Consider the following 20823-nt stretch of genomic DNA (forward strand, 5'->3'; position numbering starts at 1 on the left):
TATGGCTTCAACTCTACTGATAATTTTGTATATAAAGGGATCCTAAATTAGACTGTACACACATTTGCCATTTGAGTTCCAAGCATTTTAGCAATAGATCAAAAGATCTTAATGCCTGATAGTTGAAAGATTACTTCCAAATTTTTTTTATTTTTGTGAAAGCCAAAGTCCTTTTCTCAACATGACAGTCACAATTTTGTCAACAATCTACCAGTTATTTACAAAGGTTTAAAATCTGATAATAGATATTTACTTGGACTATACAATGTCTCAGTGGGAGCAATAGATGGTTTACAATGGGTCTGAAAATGTTGTGAAATAGTCAAAACTGGCATTGCAACAATTCATTTCCAAAAACACACTAGACTCGTGAGTTTTTGGTTTTTAAGTTTATATAGCTTGCTTCTGGTGTTAACGTTCTCCACACCTAAGGTGCCAACATGCATGGCTACTCTTTGTCCCCAGAGAAACATTGCTAATTTGTACCAAATTTCAATGATGTGTCAAGCAAACTGTCATTTTGGAATGATAGTAAGCACGCCTTCAACAACAGCTCTTTATTTCGTCCAAAACCTTTGGGCCACACAATTCTGACCTTTATCACACTCTCAGTACCTTTCATTCATTATTAGCTTGTGCTTCTGGGGCCCCGGGAATTGTCAACTACGGTCAAAATAATGGAGCAAAATAGCAAGAAGAACTTGCGTTTCCTACATCATTGCATTTAATCTTTGCAACAACTCTTTGAGGTGGAAATTGCCCCAATTTTATAGATTCAGCTTAAAGACCTTGATTTGTCCAAGATCACACAACCACTAGGAGGTATAATGTTCAAACAAAAATGTCTGAAAAGAGCTGGGTGTGGTGGATCATGCCTGTAATCCCAGCACGTTGGGAGGCTGAGGTGGGGGGATCACCTGAGGTCAGGAGTTTGAAACCAGCCTGGGCAACATGGCGAAACCCCGCCTCTACTAAAAATACAAAAATTAGCTGGGTGTGGTGGTGCATACATGTAATCCCAGCTACTTGGGAGACTGAGGCACGAGAATTGAATGAACCCTGTGAGGCAGAGGTTGCAGTGAGCTGAGATCGCACCACTGCACTCCAGCCCGGGCGGCAGAGTGAGACTCCATCTCAAAAAAAAAAAAAAATCTGGAAAGATAGATTACTTGGCCTCAATCATAGTAAAAAAGTGTCAGTTAAAACTGCATGGAGAGATACTATTTTGAAAAGCATCAAAAAGTTCGAAGATCCATCATATTTGTAAGGCTATGGGAGTTTAAATTGTACAGGCGTTATGAAGGCATTTGGTTACATCTACCAAAATTAACACTGCACATATTTATTCATGTGCAAATTGACTTATGTACAAATTTACTAATTGTAGCATTGTTGATAATTGTAAAATATTAGGAACACACCTAATTGCCATTGATGGGGAACTGGTAAAATAAACTAGAATTCCTCTGTGCACGGAATACTATGCAGTCATCAAAAATGACGAAGATGTGGCCGGGTGCGGTGGCTCACGCCTGTAATCCAGCACTTTGGGAGGCCGAGGTGGGCGGATCATGAGGTCAGGAGATCAAAATCATCCTGGCTAACACAGTGAAACCCCATCTCTACTAAAAATACCAAAAAAACAAAAAACAAAAAAAACAATTAGCCAGGCATGGTGGCGGGTGCCTGTAGTCCCAGCTACTCAGGAGGCTGAGGCAGAATGGCGTGAACCCGGGAGGCGGAGCTTGCAGTGAGCCGAGATTGGGCCACTGCACTCCAGCCTGGGTGACAGAGTGAGACTCTGTCTCAAAAAAAAAAAAAAAAGAAAACAGAACAAAACAAAAAATGGGGAAGATGTTTATTTAGTGAAATAGAAAGATATCCAAGATATATTGCTAATAAAAAAAAAAAAAAAACATGGCACAAATAAGGTGCATGTTACTATCTGGGTCTTTTAAAAAGGGGTGTGGAAGAATGTGTGTGTGTGTTTTCTTCAATATGTGTAGAATATCTCTGGAAGGAAATTTAAAAACTGGTGACCTCAGCTGTCTCCAGAGAGGGAAAATTGGTGGGTTGCAGGCAGAGGTGAAAGATTTTCCCACTATGACTTTGAAAATATCTTTTCAAGTTTAAAGCACCAACTGCATTATATATCAAGAGTAAATAAAATACAATTTTAAAATGAAATGGCATCTGTAAAACACTTGATAGATGTTCAGTTAACAGCCATCAGGATTTATTAGTAATTGTGGTTTTTGCCATTAAAAGTAATTTTAAAAGTAATGGTTTTGCCATTAGTTTTAATGACAAAAACCACAATTAGTTTTGCACCAACCAAATACCTTACGCTTCTGGTGAGGGCTCAGAAGAGAGATAATAAGTAAAGAACACTAGAAAGGATGTTTAATATTATTTCCCTTTTTAAAACTGGTGGTTGTCAAAGCAGTCTGAATGAAAAGTCTCCAGAACTGGTGATCATGTTCACATAGCAGTAGTTTGGAGTCAACAGAAATCATCTTCACCATCAACCTAGCTCCGAAAGAGGCCGAGCCAATCTAGTTCCCTTGGCCAACCACCTTCCTCCCAACCTATACGTTGGGGTGATCCACTACAAAGCTCTCAAGATCCACTACAAAGCTACTACAGTCATTGTGAGTGAGATCTGAAGGGAGCATAGGTTAGGACTCATGAGATTATAGTTCAGAGTTTCTACTGTAATTCCTTTCAGCAAAGTGAAGAGCATGTCACTGGGGTTACAAGTGTTACTGGCTACTTAGCTAGTGCTAGATTACCCAAAAAAGTAACCGGGTCTCATAGACAGAGGTGGGAAAGTCTGTTAAGCACGTAGTGAAGGATGAATCTGGGCTGATTGGAAAACATTTGTTTGAATGAATGTAGCATTTATTTCCAAGAATAAGCATGTCCAGACTGATTGAGCAAGAGTTATATTTAGTTCAGTCGTTCTGATGTCCATTTTGAGAAAGCTAAACCAGCATGCCAGAAGGGGTCAAAGATCACATTTTGCATGAAGGAAAAGCCAATGGAAATGGGACTGTTAGACTTAAACTTTTGGGTATTTTACACTAGGACTTAGAAAGGACTTTATTCCTTTTTATATTTTCTGTCTCTAGCATTGCAAGTAGCAACAGAGTGAATTTTTGGTATTTGGAATACTCTCTCCTCATTTTTCCTTTGGGAAAATCATTAGCCTATTTGATTTGACTGCTGTTGAATATGTTCCATGACATCCATAAGTCTACCTTCAGGCATTGCTTGTGCTTGTTTATTACATATGATTAATTGCTTACATAAGAACAATGATGATCCCTGCAGGGGGAGGAGGGATGTGAAGAACAACTTACTTAGGCATTCCAGGGGCTAACAAGGGATGGTTTGATACAGCTCATTCTTGTTTTGAATCTTCATGCCTCTTGAGAAAGAAAGGAGCAGAATATGCTTTGCATGGCGCTATGTCCTCCCAGGTCTTGTTTTCTTTTTTGTATTTTATCAGTTCTCTACGTAAGGATTTTCTCAGTTTAATATAATTTCCATTTTTAAAATTCAAATACCTACATATGAGGTGGGAATGGAAATTAATCAGATGCATTCCTATAAACTGCAGACTGAAATTAAGACCTTGAGCAAACTGGCATTTTGATGACTTGAGGATTCAGCGGGTGGGACGGTTGTACATCTTGAACTCTGGGTACACTGCCGAAAGCGAGGCCTGAGAAGGCTGTGTTGAGGAAGGAGTGTCAGTGACTGAGCCTGTTGGAAAGGGAGGCTGAGAGAGATGAGGACACATATGTAAGGGAGAACACATTGGCTGGCCAGGTGTTTTTTTTTCTGCTGTGGGTTTTGATTAGAATTCTGGGTCTCATTAAGTGACCCATGTTGAATAGAGATTGGATAGGGCTGGCTTGGAAAGCCCTCAGTGAAGAGATGAGCTCGACAGCATGATAAGGAAGTAGATGCAAATTCAGGACAGGAAATGGAGAAGGGCAGGGTGAGAAAAGGGAACAAATTTACAATTTGTGCCATTAGCCATTTATTAGAATTTGGTATAAGAATTTGTGGAATTATTGTTTCCTTCTGGATTCATGGTACAAAAACCTACTGGCAAGTGTCACTAAAAGTGATGTCTTTATTCAATTATCAACCAAAAGTTTTACACTAAATTCTTTTGAGTCTTTGAATGTTTATGTTATTTCCAATAATCTTTCCAGTTCTTTTAAAAGGCTGATGTTTAGGAAGGCTAGCATTTTTTGATCACAGAATAGTTTCCCCAATGAGTATGATAGCTTCAATATCTTTCAAATTAGATTCTTTTGGAAATTGAACTGTGTCAAATCAAATAAAACAAGTAGGGTTTTTTGCTGTTATTGTTAAAAGCATTATATTTGCAAGTTTGTACAATTTAGCAGATACAGGAAAGGTCTAATTTTTTTCTTTAGCTAGAATGTTCAGTTCAAATTATACAGATATAAGCATGAGACCTAAATGAACTGTCTTCTGATGAGTAATGAATGGAAGGTAGATTACTCATTTCTTCATGTTCAAAAAGCAAATTATGTCTCTGAACACAGTTGTTTCAATGTTTTTAACTTATGTTCTCAAGCTCTTCCCATTTCTTTATCAGTGATTTGGGAATGTGAAGGCAGTCTTGTTGTAGTTTCCAAAGATTTAGGCATTTTTGAGACTCTAAGAATAGTTCATTGAGCCACCAATTAGTCCCTTAATTTTATTTAAGCTGAGCAAGGCCCACACTAAAAGTCAGAAGAATGCGGTATCTACCCAGAGAGCCTGAGGGTGGAATAGAAAGAAGGAGGCACTCCAAGTTTGGAGACACAGATTCTAGTCCAGTTCCTCAAGCTGCATGACCTTCAGCAAGTCTCCTGTGTTGTTCAGGGCCCCAGTTTCTTTATAAGAGCAATGAAGAGTTTGGACTCAACAACTTATAAAGAAACATTCATTCTAATTGTCTATTGTGTGAAAAGAATGTGAGTTGTTCTAGAAAATATGAATCTGCTCCCCAATTGTCCTCCAAGCTCTGGTTCTAAATTTCAGTTATTATAGTTACTTCTTTCGAGGTAAATCATTGAGGAAGTCAGTTAATGCCGAGATGATGTCTGGAAGGAGTTTACAAGTTCATTGTTCAAATAGTATTTGTTGGGGGCCAACTACAACTACACATCAGGGATTGTGCTCACATTGGACTAGTGTCTTTGGAAAACAGAGTCCTTGTGTGCCCTTTTTGAATTTACAGGCCAACTTGGGGAAGCAGAGAGACAAATAGGAAATCCAACAGCATGATAAGTAGTATAATGAGAATGTTTAGGGAGATACGAGCATTTATAGGAGTAGCACTCAATAGGAAATCAAGGAAGGCTTCCTGGTGGCTATGATGTCTCAAGGGAGACTTGAAGCATGAGTAGGAGTATGTCAGATGAAAAGGGATGGGAGGAAGATTTCAGGTAGGGTAATTTGCATACGTGAATATTTAGACCCAGAGAAAGTCCAGAGGGACTGAGGAACTTAAAAGAAATCCAGTATGGGAGGATCATAGTACCTGTTGGGGAGGGTGGGGACTCTTGATAAATGAGGATAGTAATTCAAGTTCTTTGGCTCTTGAGTTACTTTTGGACAAGTTGAGCTTCAAGTAGCTAGTACATAGGAGGAGCTTAATAAATATTTATTGAATGAATGAACATGTAAGTGAAAATGTCTAATAGGTACCTGGCAAAGTGGACTTCCTAGTCAGGAAAGAGAGGTTGGTTGGAGATTTCTATTTTGAAGTTTTCAATGTATATATGAAAGTAAAAACACAAGGAGTGGTTGTGGTCATCCAGGAGAAGGTATGCAGAGGAGGGAAGAGGGTCTAGGGGCTGAATCCTGGGGTACCCACACCTGAGAGGAGGGAGAGGAAGAGGGGCTCTCAGAAGAGCCTGAGCAGGAAGGGCCATTGTAATAGGACTAAACACTAAGCCCCTGAAGTCAGCTCTCTGGGGGCAGAGGTTTTTGTTCTGTTTATTTTGGGATGCCTGCTGTTGACCAGATTATGCCCCCCTACCCACCCAAATTCACATATTGAAGCCCTAACACTCAATGTGACTGTATCTGGAGATAGGGTCTTTGGGAGGTAATTATGGTTAAATGATGTTTTAAGGCTGGGACCCTACACTGATAGGACTGTGGCCTTATAAAAAGAGCTCTCTCTTTTTCTGTCCTCCTCCTTCTACCTCCTCCAGGACCCACCCCAACCCCACACTGAGAAAATAAATCGCTGTTGTTTAAATCACCCAGTCTATGGTATTTTGTTACAGGAGCCTGAGCTGACCAAAACAGTTCTCCGCACTTAGAAATGGTCCTGGTAAATACAGCTAATCAATATTTTTTTGAGTGAATTGAATGAATGAGTCATTCACTGGTATGCTTATAAATGCATTACTCCCTCCACAGTGTGATTGTCATTGAGCAGGTTGGGAGAAGGGAGGAGCTCTCGCAAACATGGAAGTCCTGGGTGCTTAGGGAGAATGGGAGGGTGCCGTGGTCACAAAATCGGAAGAAAGAGCTGAAAGGCTGAAAGGCTGAAAATGCTAAACTGCTCAAATCTCCTCTGTCTTTTTTTTAAAAAAAATCATTTGGCTAGGCTGGCTCTGAAATTGGGGATGGTTCTTGGTTGATTATGTGGTGTGTGTGTGTGTGTGTGTGTGTGTGTGTGTGTAAAGGCCCTTCTTAACATTAGATAGGACTATCTGAATCTAAGTGAATTTAGGCACAATCTAGATATTGCTCTTCATAGAGAAATAATACTCTAAGCTGGCAATGAAATTCCTCAAGTAAACAACAGATAAAGGGAAGGAGAGGGACACAGTGTAACAATAATTGGAATAATTGGAATTCTTGTATCACTCATGGCACTTACAGTGAAAGTACTTTCTAAATTGTCTTCTATTACATGCAACATAGGTACATTATATAAAAAGATCCTAAAATATTGTTAAAAAGAAATTTTCCCAGAAAATGTAAGATAAAAGTTACTAAATTCTATTAAGCTTGCAAGTTAAATCCAAATCATTCATTGACTCATAATCAAGAACAGTCATGCTGCCTGACAACCGAAAAATTCAAACTGTCTTCATCAAGTCCTGGGTGGGAAGCCAGGAAATGGGATCTGAGATCACAGGCTTTGTGAGAGTCAGGGTCTTTGGCTTGATTCTTGGTCACAAATCATGCATTTTTTTCCTTGGAGAGATAGTGGGAAAGAAAAGGCTGTTTAAAAACATGTTAAAGAATACTGATTCCATTTGGCTTCTTGTTAATGTGTACCCTTGCAGACTTGGGTAAAACTTGATCACGTTAAAAGCCATTGTACTTAAAAAGATTCATGACTAGAGTGTTAGGACAATTCTGTGGCCTTGAGGGTCCCATTGCAGCAAGAGGAGTCTGACTGAGAAGAGGATAGCTCCGTCCTTTGATGCCTAGTAACCTGCATGCCCAGCACTTTGCTGGCTGGGCCACTGGTAGGAAATGCGGTACATGCACTTCAATCTGTAAGAGATCATGGTCCAAAGAGATCATAGATTTATTTTGCCACCTGGCCCAGATGGTGATAGAAATCAGGACAATAGTTGCCTAGAGGGGTTGGGAGTTTATTAGAATGGGACACAAAGGGAAATTTCTGGGGTGATGGAAATACTCTATACTTTCATTGGGATGATTGTTACATGGACATATCCATCTGTCAAATTCATCAAATGGTATGCTTTAGATACATGTATTTCATTGTATATAAATTTTGCCTCAAGAAACAAAAACTCAAGGTCAGGTGAAAAAAGTCCAGGAGCTAATCAAAAACCCTTAAAATAAGTGACCAAACTATTTGTGAAAATGAGCAGAAACTTAAAGGGAAATTCTTCGTTATTTTTCCACATTAGAGGAAAATTGATGGTATCAGATAAATGCTCAAAAATAAGCTTCCAAACAGAGCATTTATAATCAGTACAATAATAAGTTTTAACACAGACAAACCTTCATGTCTCAGAGTGAAGGAACCATTTCTAGTAGTATAAGCTATTACGGAGATAGTTCCACATTTATTTTCTTTCATGTTTCTTTTGGAGGAATAATGTTTTTGTAAATGTAAAATGCTTTTAATGGAGCTAGAGAAGAAGCTATGTTTGGTCATAGTATTATCTGCTTACGAACTAAAAATTCAGAGCTCTCTTGTGAATCATGCTGCCAAGAATTGCAGACTTAAGCCTCGAGATTGTACGAATTTAAATTTTGACTTTATGGCCTCAGTTGGCATGAAGATACAAAGATAATCTTCTAGCAAAAACAGTTTTGAAAGACCAGGCGTGATGGCTCATGCCTATAATCCCAGCACTTTGGGAGGTTGAGGCGGGTGGATCACCTGTGGTCAGGAGTTCAGGACCAGCCTGGCCAACATGGTGAAATCCTGTCTCAACTAAACATACAAAAAAATTAGCTGGGTGTGGTGGCGGACACCTGTAATCCCAGCTACTTAGGGAGGCTGAGGCAGGAGAATCGCTTGAACCCAGGAGGCAGAGGCTGCAGTGAGCCGAGATCACACCAGTGTACTCCAGCCTGGGTGACAAAAGTGAAACTCTGTCTCAAAAAAAAAAAAAATGGTAGAATGTCACATGGAAAGTTAACTTTTAGAGATAGTAATCCAGACACCTATAATATTACATTGTCCTTTTAAGTATCTATATCAATAAATTAACCAACATTTGTTGACTTAACATGGCCAGGGACAGTGCTGGGTGCTTATAATTCCCAAGTAATTCTAGCCAGACCTTGTCCTCAAGGAGCTTATGAGCAGCATGAGGAGATAGAAAACAGATAAATAACTCTAATTCAGGAAGAATTTGATAAATGCATGATAACTACTACTAGAATTCAGAGGAGAGGAAATTTTCTTTGAATAGAGACTAAAGGAAGGAATAATGAATGTGGTAGCATTTGGGCTGGACCTATTACAAGAGGCATGCTTTCCCCTGACAAGCCAAGAAAGTGGTAATTTAAGGTAGAAGAAAAGAAAAGCCTTGAGTTCTTGGAGTATTAAAATTTTGCTTGGCTGAAGCATAGGTTACAGTCGGAGGAGATGGACTAGGAAGGATCGTTATGGGCAGAGAGGAAGCCCTGAATTCATGGGGGAAGCTATGATTTGGGTTAAAGACAGAGCTGGGTCATGTCAAGATGGATCCTGAAGCAGTAAAAAAAATCCAAGAAAGTAAACAGGTTGCAGGGTTTAGGATGAAGTCTGGGAGGAAAGGGCAGAGTGGTCCTTAGGAGGCCATTAGGACAGGTAAGGTAATGGGTCTCAAAGGGAGTGGCAGAAATGCAATGGAAAAAGAGAGATTGTAAAGCTAGAAGGCTCAGGAATTGCCTCTTGATTAGGTGTGGAAGGCAAGGGAAAATCAGCCCTCGAAGAAGACAGTGAGATTTTAATCTGGGTGACTGGAGAGACAGTAATGCTGGGCACAGACACGGGGAAGTTGAGAGGAACACCATGTTTGAGAATGGTGACTCATATTTGAACAAGCCAGCAATGCCCAGCAGACTGCTGGAAAAGTGGGGCTGGAGACACATTCAACGGAGGAGTCAGATCAATCTTTACCCTTCTTCACCTGAGACAGCCAGTAAGTCACGGCTGGAACGTGTGTGTCCAGCAGGAGAGGGTAGGGAGGGAAGCCAAGAGAGCTGGGAGCCCAAGAGTGAAGTTTTTGCCAAAGGCACAAGAGGAAAGTTGGCGTAGCACAGTATACGTTCCCACCCATGCTCACCAAGCCCAGGGACAAGGCTCACCAAGATGAGTTTGGAAGAGAATGCTGGAGAGAAAGTGGTTAAGAAAACTGCCTTTACTGAACTTCTTGGGCTAACTTTGATTGTAAGTCTCTGAACAATCAAAGCCTGTGAGGAGACAGCCAACCTTCTTATTCTTCCTATGTCAATAGTGAACAATTGCAGATCCCCTTTCCTTTCCTTCTCCTTTCCCCTGTTCCTCTCTCCTCCCTCCCTGAATACTCTTGCTTTTTTCTGGGACTGGTCTAGAGCATGGGTGGCCATTGTTGGCCTACAGGAGGCATCACTGTCACCAACAAAGGGTAACAGTCTTTCTTTTCAATATTTATTTATATCCAATATTTATTTTCAATACTGACTATGGAGAGAGCTCTCCTGTGCTCAAACACTGCAATGTTGGGGGTCTTTCAAAGCACAAAAACATATATTTGCATGATGGCATCATTAACATTTTTATGGCTTTCTATTTCTTTTTTGTACTGGTCTCAAGAGCCACTCATAAATCTCTCAGTAACTGCATAGTGTCCCAGGGCCAGAGACCGGCCACTCCTGGCATTGTGATTAGAGTCATTTAATATCCAAGGTGGTGACTAATGTCTGGCAACAAAGGCTCCATTGGGTGTCATGTGTCCTGGGACCCTGAGCGTGGGCACTCTAGGAGCACCTCAGTATTGCGTGTTAGTACTATGGCCGAGAGAATAGTTGAGAAAGTGGTCAAGAGGTGGATCCATGTGAACGCCACTGGGAAATGAGAGACCTCTTTCCCGATCACGGTCAGTGCAACTCGAAAGCCTAAAATCAGTTTAAAACAAAGGTATCTACCTTTATCTTATGTTCATATCCTAGGCTTTTAATAATACGTATTTTTCACATGTTTACAGAAAGCGGTCAACTGAGCTATTCGTGGAAAGGTTTGTGGGTTTGGTTAACGAAGTGGAGGAGTATTACATTTCAGCTGGAAACACATCCCTAGAATGCCAAAACATTTATTCCAAAGTCTGGTTTCCTGGTGCAATCGGAGGCGTGGCAATGCCTCTGTTCGGAGACTGGGGGCTAGGGCCAGTAAGGCATTTGATCCACATGTATCCCAGAAGGCTTTTATTGTTAAATTATATTCTTTCGGAAAAACCACCCATGTCCTATTTTGTAAACTTGATATCCATACACTTGACTGGCATTCTATTTTAGCCGTAAGACTATGATTCACAGCAAGCCTGTTTTTCCTCTTGCTTGGGGTGGCAGCAGAAAGCATAGGGTACTTTCCAGCCTCCAAGGGTAGGGGCAAAGGGGCTGGGGTTTCTCCTCCCCAGTACAGCTTTCTCTGGCTGTGCCACGCTGCTCCCTGTGAGCAGACAGCAAGTCTCCCCTCACTCCCCACTGCCATTCATCCAGCGCTGTGCAGTAGCCCAGCTGCGTGTCTGCCGGGAGGGGCTGCCAAGTGCCCTGCCTACTGGCTGCTTCCCGAATCCCTGCCATTCCACGCACAAACACATCCACACACGCTCTCTGCCTAGTTCACACACTGAGCCACTCGCACATGCGAGCACATTCCTTCCTTCCTTCTCACTCTCTCGGCCCTTGACTTCTACAAGCCCATGGAACATTTCTGGAAAGACGTTCTTGATCCAGCAGGGTAGGCTTGTTTTGATTTCTCTCTCTGTAGCTTTAGCATTTTGAGAAAGCAACTTACCTTTCTGGCTAGTGTCTGTATCCTAGCAGGGAGATGAGGATTGCTGTTCTCCATGGGGGTATGTGTGTGTCTCCTTTTTCTTTCAGGACTTGTAGGATTCTTTGTGCTATTTGCATATAATTTGGCAGGTTCAGATTTTTTAAGAGCCCTATGAAGTGCTTTTTGCATGTGTTTTAAAAAGGCATTTGAAAATTGAAAGTGTGATTTATGGAAATTAAATCATCTGTAAAAAATTGCTTTGGAAAGTAATGATTGCTGGCCATAAAGGGAAATATCTGCGATGCACCTAATGTGTTTTTAACCCTTTATTTGCTGACAATCTATAGTCATTAATGCTAAACTCGATTTTGGCTTCAGCTACATTTGCATATTGTCCAACAATGGTCTGTTTTTGTAAGAATTAGATAAAATGTATACTTGATATAAAATAGTCAAAAATGTAACTCTTAGTAACAGTAAGCTTGGCATTTAGATAGACCATGAACACTTTGTCAGATACTCTGTTGGGTGTTTGGGATAGCAATTAAAACAAAGTATTGATAGTTGTATCCGAGTCTATTAGGCTGCAGCAAAGGAAGTTTATTAAAAAGTATAAACTATCCAAGATTATAGACGCATGATATACTTCACCTATTTTTTGTCTCCTTAATATGTATATATATATATACACACACATATGTGTGTGTGTATGTGCGTGTGCATGCTTAACTTTTAATTCAGTTAAAAACTTTTTTCTATTTGTTTTTCATCTGGATATTTGATTCTGCATATCCTAGCCCAAGTGAACCGAGAAGATCGAGTTGTAGGACTAAAGGATAGACATGCAGAAATGCATTTAAAAAATCTGTTAGCTGGACCAGACCGACAATGTAACATAATTGCCAAAGCTTTGGTTCATGACCTGAGGTTGTGTTTGGTATGAAAAGGTCACATTTTATATTCAGTTTTCTGAAGTTTTGGTTGCATAACCAACCTGTGGAAGGCATGAACACCCATGTGCGCCCTAACCAAAGGTTTTTCTGAATCATCCTTCACATGAGAATTCCTAATGGGACCAAGTACAGTACTGTGGTCCAACATAAACACACAAGTCAGGCTGAGAGAATCTCAGAAGGTTGTGGAAGGGTCTACTTTGGGAGCATTTTGCAGAGGAAGAAACTGAGGTCCTGGCAGGTTGCATTCTCCTGATGGCAAAATGCAGCTCTTCCTATATGTATACCCTGAATCTCCGCCCCCTTCCCCTCAGATGCCCCCTGTCAGTTCCCCCAGCTGCTAAATATAGCTGTCTGTGGCTGGCTGCGTATGCAACCGCACACCCCATTCTATCTGCCCTATCTCGGTTACAGTGTAGTCCTCCCCAGGGTCATCCTATGTACACACTACGTATTTCTAGCCAACGAGGAGGGGGAATCAAACAGAAAGAGAGACAAACAGAGATATATCGGAGTCTGGCACGGCGCACATAAGGCAGCACATTAGAGAAAGCCGGCCCCTGGATTCGTCTTTCGCGTTTATTTTAAGCCCAGTCTTCCCTGGGCCACCTTTAGCAGATCCTCGTGCGCCCCCGCCCCCTGGCCGTGAAACTCAGCCTCTATCCAGCAGCGACGACAAGTAAAGTAAAGTTCAGGGAAGCTGCTCTTTGGGATCGCTCCAAATCGAGTTGTGCCTGGAGTGATGTTTAAGCCAATGTCAGGGCAAGGCAACAGTCCCTGGCCGTCCTCCAGCACCTTTGTAATGCATATGAGCTCGGGAGACCAGTACTTAAAGTTGGAGGCCCGGGAGCCCAGGAGCTGGCGGAGGGCGTTCGTCCTGGGACTGCACTTGCTCCAGTCGGGTCGCCCGGCTTCACCGGACCCGCAGGCTCCCGGGGCAGGGCCGGGGCCAGAGCTCGCGTGTCGGCGGGACATGCGCTGCGTCGCCTCTAACCTCGGGCTGTGCTCTTTTTCCAGGTGGCCCGCCGGCTTCTGAGCCTTCTGCCCTGCGGGGACACGGTCTGCACCCTGCCCGCGGCCACGGACCATGACCATGACCCTCCACACCAAAGCATCCGGGATGGCCCTACTGCATCAGATCCAAGGGAACGAGCTGGAGCCCCTGAACCGTCCGCAGCTCAAGATCCCCCTGGAGCGGCCCCTGGGCGAGGTGTACGTGGACAGCAGCAAGCCCGCCGTGTACAACTACCCCGAGGGCGCCGCCTACGAGTTCAACGCCGCGGCCGCGGCCAACGCGCAGGTCTACGGTCAGACCGGCCTCCCCTACGGCCCCGGGTCTGAGGCTGCGGCGTTCGGCTCCAACGGCCTCGGGGGTTTCCCCCCACTCAACAGCGTGTCTCCGAGCCCGCTGATGCTACTGCACCCGCCGCCGCAGCTGTCGCCTTTCCTGCAGCCCCACGGCCAGCAGGTGCCCTACTACCTGGAGAACGAGCCCAGCGGCTACACGGTGCGCGAGGCCGGCCCGCCGGCATTCTACAGGTACCCGCGCCCGCGCCGCCCGTCGGGGTGGCCGCCGCGCCCGGCAGGAGGGAGGGAGGGAGGGAGGGAGAAGGGGGAGCCGAGGGAGCTGCGGGAGCCGCGGGACGCGCGACCCGAGGGTGCGCGCAGGGAGCCCGGGGCGCGCGGCCCAGCCCGGGGGTTCTGCGTGCAGCCCGCGCTGCGTTCAGAGTCAAGTTCTCTCGCCGGGCAGCTGAAAAAAACGTGCTCTCCACCCACTTACCGTCCGTGCGAGAGGCAGACCCGAAAGCCCGGGCTTCCTAACAAAACGCACGTTGGAAAACCAGACAAAGCAGCAGTTATTTATGGGGGAAAACACCTCCAGGCAAATAAACACGGGGCGCTTTGAGTCACTTGGGAAGGTCTCGCTCTTGGCATTTAAAGTTGGGGGTGTTTGGAGTTAGCAGAGCTCAGCAGAGTTTTATTTATCCTTTTAATGTTTTTGTTGAATGTGCTCCCCAATTTTCCTTTCATCTAGACTATTTGATTGGAAATATGTCAGCTATGATGATGACTTTCTGGGAAGCGATTCCTGTCACCCGCTTTCCCCTCCTCCCCACCCCACGTCCTGGGGCTTTAGAGAGCGATTGGGAGTTGAATGGGTCTGATTTCGGAGTTAGCTGGCTGAGTCCGCGCTGGAGCGGATTGCTGGCATGTGACTTCTGACAGCCGGAAATTTGTAGGTGTCCCGCGAGTTTAAAACAAGCCATATGGAAGCACAAGTGCTTAAAAATAATCTCCTGCCAGCCCAGTGACGAGCCTGTCCCACCCGGGGAGAATGCCCCGGAGTGGCGTGCGGGTCAGCCAGGGTCTGCGCCTCGCAGCCACTGTGGAAGGAGCGCGGCCGGTCCAGGACACAGGAGACCACTTTGTGACTTCAATGGAGAAGGTTGTGTGTCCTCATTTTAATTTTTTTCCCGACAAGAATTGTTCTTTCTCCCTCTCCTCTCCCTCCCATTTTCTCTTGCCCAGTTTCTCCTTTTGTTTTTTGTTTTTTGTTTTCCTGATGGGCCTGCAGAGGGATTAGGTGGGCGCTTCTGGTGAACACCTTCCTAGGTGGCCACGGGACAGGTGTACCCCGGACTGGGTTTGGAAGCTTCAGGGCGCCACATGGCTGGGTCCTGAATTAGGCATTTCCCAACTGTACACTGGTATCCGGACTGGTGTCCCTATATCTTTCTGCCTTGTAAGCCGTGGACCAGTTTTTGTTCAGTATTCTGTTTCCAGGGATATTTACAGCAGAAGGAAGGGGACTAAAGTGCAGTTTGGCCCCAGAGGATACTGAAGGGCAGATTCTGGGGGTATTCAGCGTGCATCTTCAGCCGCCTTAGAGAAATTTAGAGCATCCCACAGCCACGCAGATCCAAGCTGTCTTTACTCAAAAGACAAACAATGAACAAAACTTTTAAAAGTTGGCATATTTCAAATTAATTTTACTTGTTTTAATTTAGGGTTAAAGCAGAGAAAAAGGATTTCTTCTGCCCACCTTTTTTTTTTTAAATGGAAGAACAAAGTACAGCGATTAAGTCTAATTCCACACAACATTTAAAACTGCTTGATGTGAAGGAAGGCACTGGTATGATGTGAATTCCATAACCTTGTGATGGACTCCAGAAACCATTTTCTTCCCTATTTAATTTTCAGTTCTTTTATTGCAAATTAATGCTGCTGAATTTCAATGGGCACTAATGAGACTGCTCCTTGGTAGATTATTTACTGCCTTGCTAATAATTACAAAGTGAACCTGGTCAAATACAGAGGGGATCGCATCTTATTCAAAATTGTTCATCATCCCAGTGATAAGTAGTATCACTGTAATATGCCCTATCTTACACTTTTTGCATTACATGATATTCAAACACTCTTAGAATAATAAAAAAGAGACAAGGAACTTAAAAATTAAAAAAAACTTGCACAAATGGGACTCTGTGTGGAAATTCAGTTTTAGAATGATTTTTCCTGTGTTTTGTTTCCTGGATTATCTTTCCTCTTTTGTTAGAATTCTGCCTGTTATTATCCAGCAAGGAAAAGAAGCATCTATGCAAGTTCTTCATATGGACAGATATTATTTAGTATTTTTCCCCCTCAGTTTTTCTGCTTAAATGACTCTGGGTATAAAGGAAAGGATTGATTGGGCTGTTTTAGGAAACTTTAAGTTTCTTAAGTAGTTCTCAAAAGTTTTGGGGCTGAAAGCAGTGTTTTCAAACTGCTTGTCATGACCCAGAGGGTCATGAAATCAGTTTAGTGAGTCTAGAATATTTTTTAAAAGGACTAAAATGGAAAGGAATATAGTAGAAAATATCAGAGTGCATGGTATTTCGTAAGGATAAGTTTTGTTTCCTGAAAATCTGTTTCAATTATATGTGCTTCTGTGTGCTGATTGTGATGTAAAATGTATTTCTTACTGTGGATTGAATTCAAAGAAAAAATTAGAAAGCTAATGGCCTAAAATATTATATGTTCAGTAGAAAACAAAAAATTCAGGCAAGTGGCTGGTTGTTTTTACCTATACAAATCAAAAGGCTATTTTGATTGTCTTCATTTTCCCCTTATAAATTAGGTTGGTGTCTTTAGTCAGTTAGGCTAAGTTTTACCATCTGATTCTTAACTTTTCTATTGTAGAATGGTGCTGTCATGTGGACTGTCCTCCCGAGTGTCCCACTGGATGTTCAGGGAATTTATGTGAAGGTCACGTCATTTAGCATTGAGATGCTGTGGTTACCTTCTTCCATTTCTTCCATAATATGCAGCCACATCTATGTGTGAAGAAATGTAATAGATAAAATTTCTCTGGGCGCATAATAATGTGAGAAAGATTGTCACATGTCCCAGCAAATTGTTATTAATATAAATTTGTTACTTGGCAAGCTGAGATTTTGCAAGATGTTACTCAAAATTTCACAATGAAGGAAACAGGGAGTCATCTTATCCTGGGTTCCTTTTTTAGATTTCAAACAACTTAGGAACTTTGAATAAAACGGAAGATGAAGCTTAACTATATCAACTATCCTTTTTAAAGTTCAAATTAGGAATTTAATGCTGCATGCTTATTTCAGTTTTATTACTCAGTATTCTTAAAAGTTAGACATCTCTCACTTCTCCAAAAAACTTGGCAAATGTATAAACCTTTTGCATCAAAATCAATGCCCTGCTAATTTGTATCCTGGCCATCTGCATATTTTGGACAACTAATTTTTCCACTGGTGATCATTTGAAACTCTTTCTCAACTTTGAATAGAGACTGATTTCCAAAGTGAGATTTAAGTGACTAAGTTTCAAGTTTCCGATACATTTTTCCTTTTACTTAGATAACATTTCAGCCCCCTTCCTTTCTGATCTTACTTTTTTATTAATTTAAATTGTTACTGATTACCTGACACTTTGTGCTGGTCTAAGAATAGTCCAAAGAGTCACATATTCCCTGGTGAATGAGCATATTTTCGGATGAAAACGGAATCACATCTTCAATCCCCATTTCATTTTCACCTCCTCCATGTGGCTTGTACCTGTTTGGAAGAAAGCTCCTGAAGGATAATTGCCACTTATTCTAATCTTTCTCACACTCATTTAATTTGGATCCCTGGCTAAAGTTGTTATTTACTTTTGTGATTATACTTAGTCTATGACATTCATAATTTGGGAAAATTCTCAGGTTTGAGAATTTTGGCGGCTTGGGATTTCTTTTAGTTTCTTATAGTTTTAAGGATATGTAAGACAGGTGTAAGAAACTGCCAAGGGGAGGAACCATAGATATCAGGAAAAACTAGAAAAGATGCCAGACTTACCATTAATGAATGATGAGACAATAGTAACTTTGTTAAGTGAGATTGTATATGTGAAAGTGGTATAGAAACTAAACAAACATTGGGTGTTTTTATTATTTTACTCACATGTTAATATTTGTTTTGGTGCTTTCATAGGCTAAAAAGCAGGGAAATAACAGATTCAAGTGGTCAGGAATTTTGTTATAAATATAGAATGATGATTATATGAAATCTTTTCCTGTGAAAGTCAAATTTAAGTAAAATCTTTATCACCATCTGCAACATTTGTCTGCAGCCTGGCTTACCAGGTTATCATAAAGAACATTTATTTTACAGATACATTAAAAAAAGTCAAAACCCTGATTATGTGTAAACAATTTTACATAAGGAAATATATGAATTTTAATTATATTTTTCTAAAATCCGTACTCAGCATGAAATTAATACATCTTAACCCCTCCCTGTGACTTCATTATTATTTTTAATGTAACTTTAGAAGAACCCAGTAGAGAGAGCAGCGTGCTAAGTGTGTTTCTTTCTTTTCCAGACAACTTTGAATGGAGAGGAGCAAATTAGTCTTTTGGTTTAATTCTGTCTCAGTTTGCTTATCTAAAAAAAGGAAAACAGAGTGGCTACACTTGTTTAGAACCATATGCATACTCCAGAGAAAGATGCTCTATTAATCCAAAAAATACAGCCACTTGAAACCAGCCAAAGCGAAAGTGTAAGGGACTTCATGAAAAGAAGGAAGTTCACCAAAGTTATTGAGGGGTTTTATATTTTAAACTCCGCCAGTGAATTGACGTGTAATGTCACTTACAAAAAAAAAAAAAAAAAAAAGTATGTCTGAGCTGTTCGCTACTTCGTCTCTAAAATATACTCATACTGATCTCTGAAATCCCAGAATTTAAGTGGGCTGGAGGTTACGGGAAGCACCTTTATAATATCCTTAATCTCATGAGGGAAGAAACCATAATTGCTGAATTCTCTGCCTTGGATAATATCAGGAGGGACTCTGAAGAAAGTTTTGCAGTAATCAACAATGTTTTAAATTATGTGTATATTTTTAGATCACCTCAAAAAAATATAGGAAGCATAGAATGACAACTATTCTGGTCTCAACTGACACAATTTTATGTAGTTTAATAAAGTAATAATTTCAAGAAACGTGGGCAAATAAGAAAGAGTATGACTTTCTTAAAACCCGCTTGTAAGTGATGTGGTGGTGGTAATGATCCATGATTTTGATGATGCCGATGATGATGAAAATGAAGTTTTTGTCTCAGTTTGGGTAGGTGGTATTTCTGGATGCCTCCTATGGACCCTGGAGATGTTCATCCTATACAGAAATCCAATCCTTTAAATCTACTTGGCTCATTGTTTTAGAATTCTAATTCCATAGTCTGAAAATTTTAATAATGATATTACCAATAATATTAGAAACTTATTAAGTACCTATAATTGCTACACAAAAAATTTAAAAGAACCCAAAATTCCAAGCAAGACTGAAAATTTTTTGTCTCTCCTCTGAACTATTTAGAGGGACAAATTAGTTTGTTCTTATAGCATCTACTTTAAATAAATGTGCCATCTTTAGTAAGATAGTAGACTTTTTTGTTTGGTAATGTTCTATTTTTTGGAGATCCTATGAGTTACACTTGGGAAAATTATAAAAGTTCACTTAAAGTTAATAAAATCCATTAAGTAATGTTCAGAACTAGACATTTCCAAATGAGCCCTTGAAAAGCTCACGTGGGTTCTTTTTGAGAGTTCCCCAAATGTTGTCAACCCCAGGAGGAATGGAAGACCTCTGCAGTTTTGTTATTCAGATTCTCATCTCCTTCTCAGAAGCCGTAGAACTGGCCGGGCCCTAAGGTCCACGCTCCTTGGTTCCAGTTCTGTCTTCCATCCTTCGGTCCCGGGCTCATTCTGCCTGTTCCTAAACAGTGGCAAGTTAGGGGCCCCAGCAGCCAACTTGTGCATACCTGGCACTACTTCCTGGGCAGTTTTCTTGGCTCCTTGACTTGTTGGGCAGCTTGGGATTTCTTTTATGGCCCTGAAAGCAAAAGACAATGTTCTCTTTTAGTTTCCTGCAATTAAATGATGTTAGAAATAGTCATCTTTGCTTTGGCGTACTTCCTCTTTCTTCTGCAGGTCTTTTAGAATTTTGAGTCCATTCTCATATTTTCTTGTTTCATTTGCTTTATTTTCTAATACATAGAAGTTTAAACTCCCTTTAAAGAGTTTTTGGCCTCTTTTACCCTATTAAGCTTTCTTTTTTCTTTTCTGTTTTAGTTGTTCCATCTGTGTATTCTCAGATATTTTTCTTTCACCTTTTCTGGTTTATTTCTTTATTGACCTGTCTCAGCTGTTATTTTAATGAAATTTGGAACGGGGCTAAACAGAGTTCCTACCTCAGCCAGTATAAGAATATACCGTAATAACTCAGAGTGGTATTAACTAGATTAAAAGTTTCAAAAAGTGATGTTTTCCTTGTCTCTGAGGATAGAAACTTCAACAAAATAAAGAAGAAATTTTCAATTAGTAGAATTTCTTTGAAAGTTTGTTCATTCATTCATTTGGCTACCTTATTCCAAACTGAGTCATTCATTGAGGGCTTAGACTATATAAAGTGTGGTTTTGTTTTCCCAGCAGTTCATGCAACAGCATTGCACCTAGCAGCTGGGAAGTCTTATAGCATGAATAGGTGAGATTCTAATACCAGAATCTCCTGCATGTGTAAACTAACAGTGTAGTCTTGACTGTTGTCTCCCAGTAAACTTGGTTTCAGGAGTTTTAGATCCATGTGAACGTGTACAAGGCATTTTTGCTAACTGTAACTTCCCACTTAATCAACAAAAACAAAAACACTCATTTCTGAACATTCAGTGCATTCATGATTAATCTTACTTACACCACAAAGGTATTTTTCAATGGTGATTTTGCGGGGGTGGGGTAACAGTTTCGAAAGCGACATTGTCAGAAACATAGTTGATTTTAAAGGTTCTTTCTGGTGACTTTGATTTCTGCTTTTTTAGAAGACCTTACA

The 20823-nt window shown here is 41.2% G+C and overlaps 1 protein-coding gene across 8 annotated transcripts in view; it reads left to right on the forward strand.

Moving 5' to 3' along the window:
• The window catches only part of ESR1 (estrogen receptor 1), a 447866-nt gene that overhangs the window by 137215 nt on the left and 289828 nt on the right, over positions 1 to 20823 (forward strand). For 6 of the 8 annotated variants that reach the window (XM_054686430.2, XM_003311549.5, XM_054686432.2 and 3 more), the window contains one exon: positions 13471 to 13992. In XM_054686430.2, the coding sequence (XP_054542405.1) occupies positions 13541 to 13992 (452 nt within the window). In that variant the 5' untranslated portion in view covers positions 13471 to 13540. Of the gene's footprint in view, positions 1 to 11348; positions 11465 to 13470; positions 13993 to 20823 lie in introns of those variants that run through there. The other 2 variants (XM_009452245.4, XM_003311548.5) reach the window with 1 other exon arrangement.

The sequence above is a fragment of the Pan troglodytes genome, chromosome 5, assembly GCF_028858775.2.
Source record: "Pan troglodytes isolate AG18354 chromosome 5, NHGRI_mPanTro3-v2.0_pri, whole genome shotgun sequence".
NCBI lineage: Eukaryota > Metazoa > Chordata > Mammalia > Primates > Hominidae > Pan > Pan troglodytes.